This window comes from Corythoichthys intestinalis, chromosome 10 (genome assembly GCF_030265065.1).
Source record: "Corythoichthys intestinalis isolate RoL2023-P3 chromosome 10, ASM3026506v1, whole genome shotgun sequence".
In the NCBI taxonomy this organism is placed as follows: Eukaryota; Metazoa; Chordata; class Actinopteri; order Syngnathiformes; family Syngnathidae; genus Corythoichthys; species Corythoichthys intestinalis.
In genome coordinates this window covers 16,935,774-16,951,141 of record NC_080404.1, presented here as the reverse complement: position 1 = coordinate 16,951,141, position 15,368 = coordinate 16,935,774, and the positions used below count along the sequence as shown (strand labels likewise).

The 15,368-nt window shown below is 38.9% G+C and overlaps 2 protein-coding genes across 7 annotated transcripts in view; one reads left to right on the top strand and one right to left on the bottom strand.

The window, feature by feature from the left end:
• The window catches only part of macrod2 (mono-ADP ribosylhydrolase 2), a 724,457-nt gene that overhangs the window by 43,793 nt on the left and 665,296 nt on the right, over positions 1–15,368 (top strand). The gene's annotated exons all lie outside the window — the stretch shown is intronic.
• flrt3 (fibronectin leucine rich transmembrane 3) lies at positions 477–9,422 on the bottom strand. Of its 2 annotated transcripts, none has more exons than XM_057848766.1 (3): positions 9,150–9,422; positions 4,543–5,234; positions 477–3,873 (listed from the first exon to the last, which is right to left on the bottom strand). In XM_057848766.1, exon 3 carries the CDS (start codon positions 3,829–3,831, stop codon positions 1,879–1,881), a length of 1,953 nt encoding a protein of 650 aa, XP_057704749.1. In that variant the 5' UTR covers positions 3,832–3,873; positions 4,543–5,234; positions 9,150–9,422; the 3' UTR covers positions 477–1,878. The 2 variants fall into 2 exon arrangements, with proteins under 2 accessions (XP_057704749.1, XP_057704750.1); XM_057848767.1 differs by lacking the exon at positions 9,150–9,422 and adding an exon at positions 8,439–9,099.

Sequence of the window (15,368 nt, the reverse complement as noted above, 5' to 3'; positions counted from 1 at the left end):
AAAACAAAAACAAAAAAACAAAAGACTATTGCTCAAGCTAATGGAATTGTTTGGCTTACCTTAAGATGCTCGTTATTAAAAGGACTAATAAGCGTGAGAAACTATAGTTCTCATTATTGAGACAAAAAGCCTTTTAATATATTTTCATAACTTCAAGATTTAAGATTTTTTTTAAATAACAATAAATATCAATGTTTGACATAAGCAAAAACATTTCTGTCATTCATCTAAAACCTTTTAAAATTAAAAGTGGTGAGTCCAAGCATATCCAACTTCCATCAAGAAGGTTGTTGAACAAGCATGTTTTTCGACTTAAATACTTTTGTGTAATAGATTAATAGCAAGTCCAGTGTTTTTCGCATGAGTTTAAACTGGACTGTTATAGGATTGCAAATTGAAAACACAAGCAATGCCCGTTTTCTCCAATTATTCAAAGACCATACCATGTTCATGTCTATGAAACTTGATAATGAAACTTTTTTACTCAACAAAAAGCTACAAATACAGACAATTGATTATTTTAAATGGTTTAATATTGTTAATGCGAGACTAACCACTGGACTTTCTGATGAAAGGTGCATATTCAGTATGTGTAGTGAATATCTTATTGTATTAGAACAATGTAGGCAAGATCAGACCAAAATTAAGGTGAAACTGCATGACTTATTCTTAGATATTATTGAAATCTGTTTTTTTTTTTCAATGTGGGAGGAAATAAAGGTGATGTGAGGTAATAAAGGAATCAGTGTTCTTTTTATTCAGTTTTTATTTTGTAATATGACCAATACTTTTCATATTCAAGTGTGTATCTAAAAAAGTCACTGGTTCCTTAAAAAGCTAAATACAATAAGCATTGGATCAAGGCACATACAAGACTGGCCAAAGGGCATACAATGCACTTTGGTTGTTGTTGTATTTTTTTAAACATGAAGAACAGGTAATTTCAAATTGTGGCAACAAAAACGTGTTCACTTTGAAAATACAAAAGAGTAGTTACTTAAGAAACTGCTGACACGCTGATCATTTTAACAATCATGTATTTTTGGCCTTCTGACTTAAATGACGCAGGGTACACAGTACTTAAGAATGCCACCATTGTCATTTGGCCTTTGTTGACACGTACTAAGAGAGATCATGTGGGGTCCTGTGTCAGCCTGTCCTGTTTCTGGTTTTGAGGAGCCAAGAGTCCCTTTCGAGTTGATGTGCTTTATCTGCCCTGTGCTGTGGCCAACAAACCAATCAGAAAAAAATCTTTCTATGGCTACTCTGCTGTGTTTCAAACTTGGAAAAGGTACACATCTAAGAATGTAGAGAAATAAATCATGGCACATCATCTGGAGCGATTTGAAAACTTAACACTATTCTTGATCAGTAGTAAATGAGACACCTCACTGTTTGTTCTTTGTAATAGGGCAACATGTCTGATTCTAAATTTTAATTATCAACTTTACCTTATTTTTTGACAATTTTTGTCTTTGCTTTTCAGACAGCCACAAAGTGAAAATAATGACCTGTGCTTGTACTACAATGTTTTCTAAAGTCTGATTGTTCAACACAGCAATGAAAACCCACTTTCACAGTTGACAAGTCATAATATCTCAGAACATAGTTTCTTTATACTTGGTCGATCATTTTAAGCCAAGGAAATACAGTACAAATTACTACAAATCCCTAAAATATAATTGCAGTATTATACCCGCTGGTTCAGTGAGGGCCTGCAGATGGAACCTTCTCAGTCTTCATAAAATGTCCTTAAATATAAATTATATGTCAAATGTACATAACATTGATCCCTTAGTCCTATAGATCCAGTGTTTTGTAAAAGTCTTGCCACTCTTGTTTACAACGCACGCTCATCATGACCGTCTGTGTGCAATATCATGAATGAGAATAGTCCGAATCTGGTATTCCACTGTCTCTGTAACTTCTGTTGTTAATACTGTTCTCGTTGTGTGGGCTCTTGTACAAACTCAGGCCATTAGGTGGAAAAATTGTGTGTATCACAAACTCCTCCTTGGACACAGGAAGCTGATTGATAGGTATCATTTGAAAAGAAGTCTCTCTTATTTCTAGAATTGAGTTGTCCTTTTTAGTTCCTGCTTCGGCGTAGTCATCCTTTCTCCGACGGCCTTTGTTGTAGGTGCAGTTTCTGGAAAAAAGTGATCCATTCCTGTGGACGTACCAGCACACCAATGCCAACATGATTATTGCCAAAAGTGCAACAGCTCCTCCAATGATAGCAGCCAAAGGCAGGCTGGAATTTTTGTAAGGCTCTTTCTCCTGCTCTCTGTTTAAAGTTGTGGTCGGGTTGTAAGATTTATGAGAGCCGGTCTCAGTCTCTATGCAAACGGGAGTCTCGTCTGACAGGTAGATGTTGCTGGTCTCCATGGGAACCATACATATCCTGTAGGATGACTCTGGCTCCAGCGCAGTGAGCAGATACTCCGTCCTTTCCCCTTGTACAATCGTCTCTGTGATGGATCCAAATGCAGGGCTGTGTCCCAGCTTTAGCCAGCTGAGCCGGAGGGCAGTCATGGGTTGTGATACCCTCCATGATATGTGTACTGTATCTGCGCTACTTGACTTCACACTGATTGTGATGATCTTTCTGCCTGATGAAATGGTGGTGTCATGGTAATTTCTGCCGATATTTGGTCCCTTCACTCCAGGCCTTTTAGTCACAAATGAGGGCCACTGTGGCAGTGTGGGCCGCCAAGTGTTGGAGACTGTGCTTGTCTCATATGTTGGAATGAATTCTAAATCTGTGCAGTCAAACATGTCTGTAGTTAAGTCTTTGAGAGCCATGCCTTTTACTTTATCAGGGCCCTGGCACATGAAACCCCGTACATTTACTTTTGATGGCAATGTTCGGAGCCAGTCACGCACCCATTTCATCCTGCAATTGCATTGCCAGGGGTTGTTGCGTAGCAAAAGCTGTGTGAGATTGTCCAGATCTTCAAAGACTCCTTGTGGGAGACTGCTCAGGTTGTTGCCAGATAGGTCCAATCGATACAGTTGTCGAAGGAAGGCAAAAGCCCCGGGTGGGACCCTATTAATGTGATTCTCTTGTAGCTGCAGCTTCTCCAAACTTGTGCCTGGCAGGTTTGCTGGCGGGGATGTCAGGGAGTTCCTCACTAGCGAGAGCTCAGTAAGGTTAATCAGATTGATGAAAGCCATCTCTCCAATCCCACGGTTGTTGAGCAGGTTTCCATCCAATATCAACCGCTTCAGGTTGATTAGATCTTGCAGTGATTGTTCTGAGATTGACGAGATGCGGTTGTCTTCAAAGCGCAACTCTTCAATACTCATGGGTAGACCTGAGGGGATGGTACTTAGGTGGTTCCTGGAGAGGAAAAGCAATCTAAGGTGACTGCTGTCCCTAAAGGCCCCCTCTTCAATGCTGACCGCTGATACAGAGTTATCGTCAAGGTGAAGTTCTTCAATATAAGGAATCTGGGCTAAAGTTGCATGTGTAATCATTCGAATGTTGTTCTCCTGAAGATGGAGCTCTTTCAGACCAAGAGGAAGGTTAGTGGGGAATTCATCTAGATTGTTGCAGTAAAGGTAGATCTTCTCCACATTTGTGAGCCTGCTTAGCTCTGTGGGAATTCCTGAGCTCTTTATGCGATTGTTTTGCAGGAAGAGCACTGTTGCATCTAGGGGTAAACCAGTAGGGATGGAAGTTAGGCCACGGTCATTACAGTAGATGAAGGTCCCGTCACAACGACAGGCAGAGGGACATGAAGCAGAGGTCATCAGTGGGTTAGCTAGGCCCAGCAGCAGTCCAACCCTGACGAGGGAGAGGATAAAGGCCTTGCATTGACGTACCATCTTGAAGCAGAGTTGCCGGGCGGTCTAATCACTCAAGAGCCCCTAGGGAGAAGACACAAGAGTACATTTAATGCACAAGTCCTTTAAGAGAAGGCCAAATTCCTGTTCTTAGATTTGCTTGGTTTGAAATGAAGCCTAGAGCACATTATAGATTGATTGATAACTGATACATTAGTATTTAAAATACTGATTGTTGTACCTCATTTTAGCAGTTTAAATGCATAAAATACAGTATAAGAGTTTTATTAAAAGTAAACTTAGTTCTTAAGCTTACACTAAATTGAATTTCCCTGACATGGATCTTCTGTAATTTAATGCAAATGAGGCGTGTGGAATTTAATGGCATTGATTGTCTCACTTGATTCTGTAGCTCAAGGCTGCCTTTCATTGCGACATACCAAAACTGAAAACAAAGTCCTGCTTTGTTGGGTTACTGTCCAATTGCTGGCATACTCCTTTTAGTATTTAGTCCTATTAAGCATTGTGGATTTCTTTTTCAAATCGTAAGTCCTATTTGTTTTTCCCCCCTAGTAACAATCAATCATGGTAAACAATTGTAAAATAATGCTTACCAATCATTGTGTTGCCTTTTGTCCATGCACACTATTTTCTGTTAAAACCTACTCACACACGCACATATTACATATATTTTTAAGTTCTTGTCGAGTCAATGAATTGGAAAGGCACAAAGGCACACAAATGTTCCCATACCTGATTTATGAAAGGTGGTAAATCCTTTCTGATCGCTGAAAAATCCAATCAAGGTTTTCTTTTATTATCCTTTATGAAAAGAAATGTTTTTCTGAGGGATTTCGGATGATATCCTGACTGGTCAGTGTTTGTAGAGTTGATCCTTTTTTTGGACGTTGACCTCTTCTGTTGTCAGGGGTTCATGCCTTCGCCGCCTTTACCATGGCAGATAAGCCTGTTGAATAAGCATCCCCTCTCAGTGACAAAGCCTGCGCTCTCTCGAGTAATATTAAAAATCCTAATGGGTGTTGAATTTGTCAAGATCAGTAGCCATGACTGTAGACTATTTTTTTTTTTCTGTTAAAACAATCCTGCTGTCTTTTAGTATAGACTCCTTTCTGTAATCAGGCCCAACATGCATGATGAGTTGACACAAAGCTGGTCTGAGCCATGCCAATCCCTTGCGCCACAGGCTCAATCAAGGCCTGCTCACTTGTGTACTCCAGCTCGTAAAGGTAACCAGAATCCTCTTGTCCCTTGTCAAGCTTGTATATACATTAATCCGAGACTCCGGTTCCGGATTTGGATGAACAGCGCTTCCTCTCCTAAGGAGAAAACTGGTGAAAGGTGCTTATCGTTTTGGGCCAAGCCCACTCTCTCATGAATATGGAGCTCGATTCATGCTGGGCTGTTATCACACTTCAAATGTTGTCCTGAAAAAAAAAAAGAGAAACAAGTACTTAGTATCATGTGGTTTTTTCAGATGAAGCAAGCGACTAAACAGTGAATTTACCCTTTTATTGATTTCTTTATCAAAAATAACCAAACTCTTTTTGTACAAATTACGTTGAGAAAATACAGTCTATATTTGAGTGATTTGCTGTCAATTTTCATTTTTCACCAATAATTTCCTTTTTGGCTATTGTTGTGGCCTTTGATCCCCCCCCAGACTTTTCTGGAACAAAAAATGCAGAAATCCTCAGTCCTCTTCTACACATCATTGTCCACACTTGAAAAAACACATTTTGTGCTGATTTTGAAAAAAGAAAGTAAGTGCTGGACTGCTTTTTTCTTATTAGATAAAAGGATGATCCAGTCAGTGCTCACATTGTTAGCAAGCCCATTTGAATTTCTCATGAGGAAGAGAAAGGCTGTTGCAACCATCCCTGTCATCCCCTACTTTCTCAGTGATCCCTGGCCCCCGCCTTTCTTTACAAACTATGAATACTGTGTTTTGTGAAAATAGAATTTCTTTCACATCAGAAAATGTTGTTTTTCCTATTAGAACACAATAGGTTTGTCATTGTAAGTGACTTGTTGACTCCTACTATGTGCTATAAAACAGAAAAAAATAAATGAGGAAGAAGGCCCCCAGCCATTTCACAGTCTGCTCTCTAAACCAAGACATGGTTGTGGAATGATGAGGCATGCCACGCAATAGTGAATAAAATGCTGTATAATACAAATTTAGTTACCATTAAACATGGGTCCTTACGAGCAGTATGCCAGATGTCAAACGCACTGAATGGGATTTTTGCAAACTTGTGCATTAATGTATAACACACTTTGAGCTTTTTGAACACTGGTTTAGAAAGCTGAATAGGAGCTGTCACATAGATTTTACTTTTGATGAAGCACTTTGTAAGACATTTTCATTGTAAGTGGCAGGTTTTAACTCATTGAAAGGTATACATTAAATTCTAACAAGAGTTAAGCAAAGGCGAGCTACACTTATGTAAATAATCTCTGGATTTTTTTTTTTTTTTTTTAAACAAGCAGTATATTCTATTTTGACTGCCGGGTGACTGTTATTCCCCATTTTTTTTCAGCACTCATCGAGTTTCAGGAAAGAGCCCTTGCTCCATTGTTTGCTGCAAGGCAAGTACGCTGGAGGAGCTTTAGCTACAAAAGCAATTCGCTCAAGTAATTCAACAAACATGTAATTCAACAAACATGCTAATGTATTAATACACTTTAAATTGTTTTCAGGGCAATGGCGTCCAACATCTCTTGCAACAAGCGTCTTTACAGATTATTTTAATATAAACCCCTGGCTAGACAGGAGGTTTTGATAACAGGTTAAATGGCAATGTTGAGTATTCAGCTAAACATGTGTTTGTGATACCTTTCTTAAAAAAAAAACTTGTTCACACAAAGGTGGACATTAAAAGTTATTGTGATTTCAACAGACATAAATACAGTGTTCGGCAATAACAGCATGCTAGACTTTGTGCCCCCTGGATATATTTTACGTGACACAAAGGAGACATTTGAAAATTGTAACAGAAAAATAAATCCTCCTTTTACGAAATAAAAGACCGTAAAAGTTGTAAAGACTAGCTAAATTATTCATGAGACCACAAATTAATTTTGCTCCACAGTACCAATCCTCTGGGAAATAAGTGTTGTTTTTATCTTTTGTTGATTATTTGTTTTGAACCAATAAACTAGTTGTGCGATGGATTGGAACACCAAAACTATGTGCTAGGTTTATATAGCATACTATTGCAGATTCAGTGTAAAGTATGGTCACTATAGAATAGATATTTTGTTTCTAGTCATTTATGCTTGTATACATTTGAATCCTTAATTTCTGATAACACGATAAGCAACACCTCTGACAACACAATTTATATTCAATTGTCTGAGTCAGTTATGTAAAACGATTGTGACAACAAGGATATAAAAAGGCTCTGGCTTTCCTGGAGAGATGGGCTGGACAAATTATACTTCTGGTGGCCCAATGAGCCGAGAGAGGCCTGGGACAGGCAGGGGTCTCTTTTGTTCCATATTGAAAGGAGAGATCTGTAGCAGCTGCAATGATTTTTCCCCACATGGGGGTGGTAGGCACCACAAGATGTGTGTGAAAACATACACGAGTGTGTGTGACAAGCTAAGCTGCAAAGAGGAGCACATCTTAGCCTAGAGGCGAAGAACCCACTTACAATATAGGGATTTGTCAACCTCTCTCCTAGCCTCACAACTTTCTTCAGTCAAATTGGTTCTAAAGGTTATCTTGTTGTTTTATTGCAATCTTTAAATGCTCACTTTTGTTTGTAACTGGTCTAGGAATAGATTGTAACATAGTTTAGTGGCAGAACAAATTAGAAAATGTGCTGAAAAACAGCCATTTCTAAAAGTATGGGTTTGGTCTTGTCATTTGCAGATACATTCAATGCAGTGTGTTATGCAGACTGGTATGTTGCTCATGACCTGGTTAGCAGTTAATCTAAAATGAAAGCAATTGGCTGGGAAATGTAGCCTGAGGCAATCATCAGTGAAGACAACTCATCTGCTCTCCTGTCTATATTGAACCACATTTATTTTTGTCAAATTTGCTGATCCGTGGCTCAATTGGATAATAACTAAAATTCAACTTGTACACATTTCAGTCATTCAGAGGCAATTGTCTGATTGATGAAATTAGAATGCTGTCTCATGCAGTGTACTATATCTGTTATTGGTTTAAGACCGGATGACCTTATTGTCTCATGAAGATAAAGGCTGTGTGAAATTGGATTAACAGCTGTCTCTGCAAGGGTGTTTCCAGTAAGACGTGCATACATGAAAGGAATTGACTTTTACACCGATGCGAAATATTCACATGTTAACACATTGGCTGCCATTGACAGAGCTAGAGGTCCAATCCATCAATGCTGTCACTGGCACTGAAACATTAACATTTGTAGCCAGCCGTCACAGTTTAAATGAATTGGACGTTTATAGTCACTACCGGGTATGCAATGTTGACATTCAAATGTATATGTGCTTGACGTTTATAGTCACTACCGGGTATGCAATGTTGACATTCAAATGTATATGTGCTTTCAGGTTAGCGCAATATTCAATTGCAAATATTTGCGGGAGGTTCAAAGCAGCACAAAAACAGTAAATGGATGATGCGCATGTAACGATACCTGAGTGCGACCTCCATACATGTCAGTGTGAAGTTTAATGGGATGCCGCACAAAGCCGTCCCGACAGAGACGCATTTAGCGGAGTTTGTCCAGCTGGCGTATCGCTGCGGGATGTGCGCTGCAACTCAACATGCACATCGCGGTGTCTTGAGGAGCGTTGGCGCCGGTGGGATCTAAACTACCCTGTCTGCTCCCTCCTAATCCTTTTACGTCTGTGTATTCGTTGATCAAAGATCAAACGGCTGCATAACACATCACCACGTTAGCACCAACAGAACGACACTTGCTGTCTGTCGTAAGAGACGCAAACGTATGTGGGGGCTCTTCGTCAATGTTTGTACTTTGATGTATGAAGCAAAACGCATGTTTCATACCAATAAAGACAAAGGAAATGCAGCTGACGTTTATTTTGTCGTGTTGCTACTAAAAAGATGAGTTCACAAAGACGATTAATTATTACTAGGAAAAAAACAGCGTTTAGTAAAACTATTTATTTATTTTGTACCATATTCGAGCTCCACTGCCTGCAGCCTGCTATACAACCGAACTCAGTACCGCATAATTTCTAACAAGGCAGGGGTAGTACATTTTTAATATAGTGTACACATTTTTGTGACTCCACATTTGAATGAATTAAAAGTAAAGAACACCCTCAGGAAAAAAAAGAAAAAAATGCACTCCATCTGGACAGCAAAAGTCAGAAACACTTACCTAAAAAGACAACAAAAAACTGAAAAGTTACAGGTATCCTCTGGGGGGGGGGGTTCAAACCAGCGGTGGGAAAGTAATCCAGTCCGAGCTGTGCGGATTCAATACAAATTCCAAAACGGTTCCTCTCACTCACAGGGCCATAGCGGATTGGATTTATATGTAGCCCCACTATGGTGTTTACTGGTGCCCGCTCACGCATACACACAGTAGAAGTTGTGCTAGAACATGCGCGCACGTATTGGTCCCAATAACAAATGTGGACTTATGTTTGCCTGTAGCCTTGCTCCAATGGAGCGCTGATGTCATTTGGAGGCGGGGTCTTTTGCCTGCATGTCTTTCTCGCTCTCTTTCGCTCTCTCTCTTTCTCCACCCGCACCTCTTTTGCTTCCTGGAAAATACATAGGAGCCCTGCAGTACTTCGTGGCTACACTAGAGGGAGTGGAGGAAAGGAGAACAACAGTTGGCAGATGTGATGATGAGAAAGGAGCTGGAAGGGACTGGTCGAGTAATCATGCTCTTGAGCTGAAGAAGAGGCAGATGATTAAAAAAATGCAGAATTGCATGTTGGTGACCTTTTTATACTTGGTTTTCAGCGTTAGTAGAAACATCATAGATTATGTACTTTAATTATGTGGACGAAGGTTGACAGTGAATATTCTCAAAAGCTAGGTATTCATTGTTTATACAATTATTAGAGTTTTATGGCATACTCTGATGCCTCTTAGCCCTAATGTTTGACCCTAATAGTTCCATGTTTTCTTTCTTATAGGACAAATGACTATATTAGCGAGGAAAAAAAAAAAAAAAAGACTTGGCATCCACATACGTTGGCCTCACATTTTGACCATGTAGGGCCACCATATTAATATTTGGTATACAAAATATAATGTCCAAATATGTGGATTCTAGGTCATTATTATATACATTTTTATTGTTACTAATCATTTCTGTAGTTTTCCCCCATTTTATTATGTATTATAAACATATTTAAAGTTAACCACTGCTAGAAAGACTTGCAGTTCTTATAAGATAAACATTATTTGAGTTAAAATAATCTGATATTAAAACCCCTCTTGATGTTTTTTTTTTTGATGATAGTAGGTCGCCATTGTTGGTGACACCACTGGGTTACGCTGATGGGCTCCCAGAGTATGACTAATGATTATACATGTCATCTGTTAAGCCCTTTTAATATGAACTCCAGAGGAACATTAATGAGCATGACAGCACTGTCGATAGTTCAAAAAACGAGCAGCAAAAGCAGAATGAACAGGAAAGATGGGATGAGACGAGACGAGAGTAGGACAAATCGGTGTTCTGCCAAAATGTGCTAAACCGGCAAAACGTGCTACAAGAGGCAAATTTGACCCACAAAGTACTATCGTGCGCTTTCAGTTTTTGTTTAGATGCATACAGACAGAACATACTAAATATGCCTTAAGTGTAGTAATATCAAATAAAGGTGTTTAAAGACACTACATGACTAATGTGGTCAACAGATCAACAATCTGCTTTAAAGTTACCACAAGAAAACAATCCTTAAAAGTATGAGAGGGAAACACAAGCAGTAGTAGTAGCATAGTAAGTACTCGCCATGTGCACATGTGTTGGACGTCTCTACGCGTAGGAAGGAACTGCAGAACACCGGGAGTGTTTGTCTAGTGACAGTGAGAAACTACGTAATCACGCTGAGCGTCAATTGTGTGCATAAAACATGGCGCCTTCCGTAGTTCAATACAGGTACTAAATATTATAGATTTTTAAATCAATGGCAATATTTCTAATAATATTTTAAAAAGAGAATTATGGTGGCTTTTCAGAGCCTACAAGTCTTTAAGTCCAAGGTTCCCTTTAAGAATTAATGAAATCAAATCAAAATTAAGGTAATATAAATACCAATAACCTCTGCTTATCGTCCTCAATTTTGGCTCATTGGCTGTCATTGAAAATGATAGACATTGAAGTCATTCAAAGTGAAAGGACTGGCTGTGAATGCTCATGTTTCAGTGCCATTGCCTTCCCAAAATGTTCAATCCATTTTGACTGAGAGGGTTGACAGCGATCATCAGTTGCTGCCAATGTGTTAAATGAGTGCCCCATAAAGGGTTAAATAAGCTAATTGTGCTCACGAAGGACCGCAGCAGCAGTAAGTCACCTTTTTAGTAATAGGGTTGCCGACACGCCATAGCCGAGCATCATCTCCAGTGTCTCCCACCCTCAGGCTTCGTGACTCTGCTGACACCATAGCCCACAGTATGGCTGCCCTTGTTCAACAGTTGACCGATGATCAGCAATCAGATATGGGGAACTGAGAAACCACTTTCCTTAATGTCATTTACGCCTCACAAAACTACATTTAGCTATTGCGTCATTCATCATCAGCTTGTGGTTAAAACCACATTTGCCATCAGTGCAAATACAATGCAAAAAAGGGAAGGTACGAATCACATTGTGCACCTTTTAAACATTTTGCATTATCATGTTTGTGGCCATTTTCAAGGGTGCCGTTTCAAAAATGACGAAATAATCTGCTGAGCTAAACCATCTGATTAATCATTGCTGTTGTGTAGGGACAAACGTCTGTGTGGAGTTGGTTGAATCAGCATTTTTGGTAATTGTTACAAACTGTTGGAACTAAGGTTGGCTTAATGTATTGGCTTGCAGAACGGTTGTGTAGCTTGGATAACTTTGCTACAAAGCGAAATCACATATATTCAAGTTCGGTATGTCATGCCTCTTTGATTTTCGTGTTTCTGAAAATGCTAATATTAATGTCTCTGGTGGCTATTTTCAGCAGTTGATATATGGTTTATGCTTTTTCGACCCTGGAAGGCATTTCAATAAAGGATTAAAGTGACCTGCCTCTTTCGATCGACATGAGAGCAGTTGATGTTCCAGCTAACGTGACAAATTTGTCTCGCCATTTTTTGGTATAATAGTCTTGCCAAAATTCAAAACAATTTGTTTGTAATTATAGCCTGTTCATACACTATTATTTATTTGAAATAACCGCAAATACATCAAATGGGCAAGCTCAGTTGGTTTAGTCATATTAATTGTCTCTTCTACTTTGAAACCACTACATCTTAGTAATTAGTCTATTGAGCTTAATTAAGTCATTTTGGACCAGGTGCTTCACGCAAGAAAAATAGGTGAGAAAAGGTCAATCTGTGACATCCTGACTAGATCCTTTTCTTTTCTCTGAGGGGACAGACAAGGGAGGTAAACCTGTGACTGACCTCAGCTCAGCTTCCTCTCTAAAATCGACTGCAGACACATCTGTCAGCAACTGTTGATTGACCTGCACTCAGACATACAAAGAGCCCCATTGGAGGGCGTGGGTGTTGGATTTCAGTTATCTTCAGACGAGGGAGAATCTATTGCCCTGTTTATCTTTTGTTCAAGGGGACTGGTGCACTATTTTACCAAGGGTGCAGTTTTAATCTGTCCGTCCAATTTCTCTGAGCTTGGATATCAGACGGTATGTGACTATTTACTAATAAGCGAGCATTTAGCAGTCTCAATCTGTTTAGCTAAGTGCTTGCTACAGTCCCCCTTGACTTGCAGTAGGTGGCTGCAAAACGGCTGAAGAATTTTTGTTTTATGTAGTTTTTGGCAAATATCATATGGTTTGCTCAAGCTCTGGTCAGTAGGAAGGCATGCCCTACTTTCTGGGTAGTCTGGCTAATATGCTCAAACTGCACTGGCTCGCCAATTACAGTAATTTTTGCACTATAAGGTGCACCTGACTATAAGCCGCCACCCACCAAAGTTGACACGAAAATGGTATTTGTTCATAGATAAACTGCACTGGACTATAAGCCTCAGCTGTCCACACTGTATTATGGGATATTTACATCAAAAAATATCAAGCGGTAACACTTTATTTGAAAGGGCATCATAAGACTGCCATAAGACTAAATGAACCACCATGAAGCTTTAAACCAATTGGCTGAAAAGCTTCATTGCTTCAAGAAGCATCCAACGTGCCTCCTAGCATGCATTGCAGCGCTACAGATTTAAAATAATCAAAATTCATATTCTGTGCTAATTATTTATTCAGTTACTGTTCTAGTTGTTTCATTAATTGCTAGTTATGGAATTTGGTAACACTTTATTTGACAGTTGCGCCATCAGACTGCCTTAAAACCATCATAATTATGACATGACACTGACATGAGCATTAATGAATGCTTATGACAGATGTCATATTGTGTCATCCGCCAAATTATCTCCCTTTTGAATGGATGTAAAAGATCCGAGCGGCACATAAATGGAGTTAGTGTCATAATTTGCTGGATGACACTTAATGACATCTGTCATAAGCATTCATTAATGCCGATGATAATGTCATGTCATAATTTTGACGGTCTTATGGCAGTCTTATGATGCCGCTGTCAAATAAAGTGTTACCTACTAACCCAAATAAATTAACAAATAAGCTGCACTGGACTATAAGCCGCAGGATTCAAATGAGGGGAAAAAGTAGCGGCTTATAGTCCCAAAATTACGGTAGGTGAAAAATGTTAGTGGCCCTAAAACCAGTTTCTCTATCAACTTTTTAAGTTCTATCCTTAAACTTAAAAAGCTTTATTCAAAACCGATAAGTAATGATGAAAATGAATTCATGAGTAAACACATTTGTGGATCATTTTTACAATTGTTACAATTTCTTTTTGTGTGGTTTACGTGTCTGTACCAAAAAAAAAAAAAGAAGTAATTGAACCTAGTTTATAAGCACATTTTTTGCATTTAGATAACTTTAGTGTGATAAGCCAGTCTTGTTATGTACGATGTTAGCATTTTCTAATGCATATTCCAGATGTTGAGAGACATGCTGACCCCTTCATCTCCTGGGACTGGAAGCAACCTCAAAAAAGGAAAAAAAAAATAACAACAGGCTGAAGGGGCCGACATCCTGCTGCTTCGGCAGGCCAAGGGACCTTGGTCAGCAGTCAATTTAGGCTGTGTTTGTGGAAGAATGACAAGTCGTGCAAATAGCACAGTCTGCTGTTTTTGCTCTTGTCTTTTGTTTTCTTTGTTTGTTTTTTGTGTTGTCTGCAGAGACAGAGGAACACTGGGATGAGTGACTTCTGTAAAAAATGGTAGAAGGGATGTAGAAGCTTACTCGTCAGCCTGAGGACCTCCCATAGGTTAATGACCCCAAACACAATGCGGTGTGATCACACTGGACAAAGCACTCTCCCCCATTGCACTCATCAGCACAATAAAAGAGATAAAAGAGATGATTATCATACAGTGTTTTGAAATCCAAACATAGATCACTAATTTAGCTAATGAAGACCTTTTTCACCTGTTTAGTCTTCTGCTGCTTAAGCTGTAATTATATAAGTAACTTTAGTTTTTACTATAGTTTACTTGTATTCAACTTGGTATTTGTTTAAAACTCTCAAGACAGGCTTTACACTCTTCAGTCCAGGAAAATATAATAGTCTTCTGCTGCTTAAGCTGTAATTATATAAATAACTTTAGTTTTTACTTTAGTTTACTTATATTCAACTTGGTATTTGTTTAAAACTCTCAAGACAGGCTTTACACTCTTCAGTCCAGGAAAATATAATATGTGAATCATTTTTAGTTTTCAAGTTCTTGACAGTCTTGAGAAAAGGTCATCTAGGGTTTATGGCTTTATGAACAGGAAGCTACGGCTAATGTTATCTCATGCAACAAACCAAGTCTTTGGTGTGCTTGATAAGATAAAAAAAAGATTATATAAAAGCTCAAGGCCTGTTGATTGGGGTGAACATATTCAATAACGGTATTTTGAGTAATGAGAAGGGAGACGGGCCGTGTGAGAAGTCTTGTCACACAGGTGCAACGATTATGATCAAAGTGTTCACTTATCTTTAACAAACTGGAACTCTAAATGTTGACATAAAAGTGACTAATTTTCAATGATTTCTTGACTTGAGTACTTATTTCTCAAACTAACCAGGATAATGATATTGAAACATGATATTTTGGGGGAAAATTTAGACAAACTTGGAATAAGTAATTTTTTACTCTTGAGACAAAACATCAATCCACATTTCACTAAATGTTGCTTTGTCTTATCTGTCACAGCACTGTTGTAATTTGTTGACATTTTTTCACTGAAGTGCTAAGTAGTGTCTTTAGGTATGGTGGCAAGCTACAAAACCTGCGAGACTCAATTGGCATATCCTGTTGTCTGAAAGTGTTGTTAGACACCTTGAAACC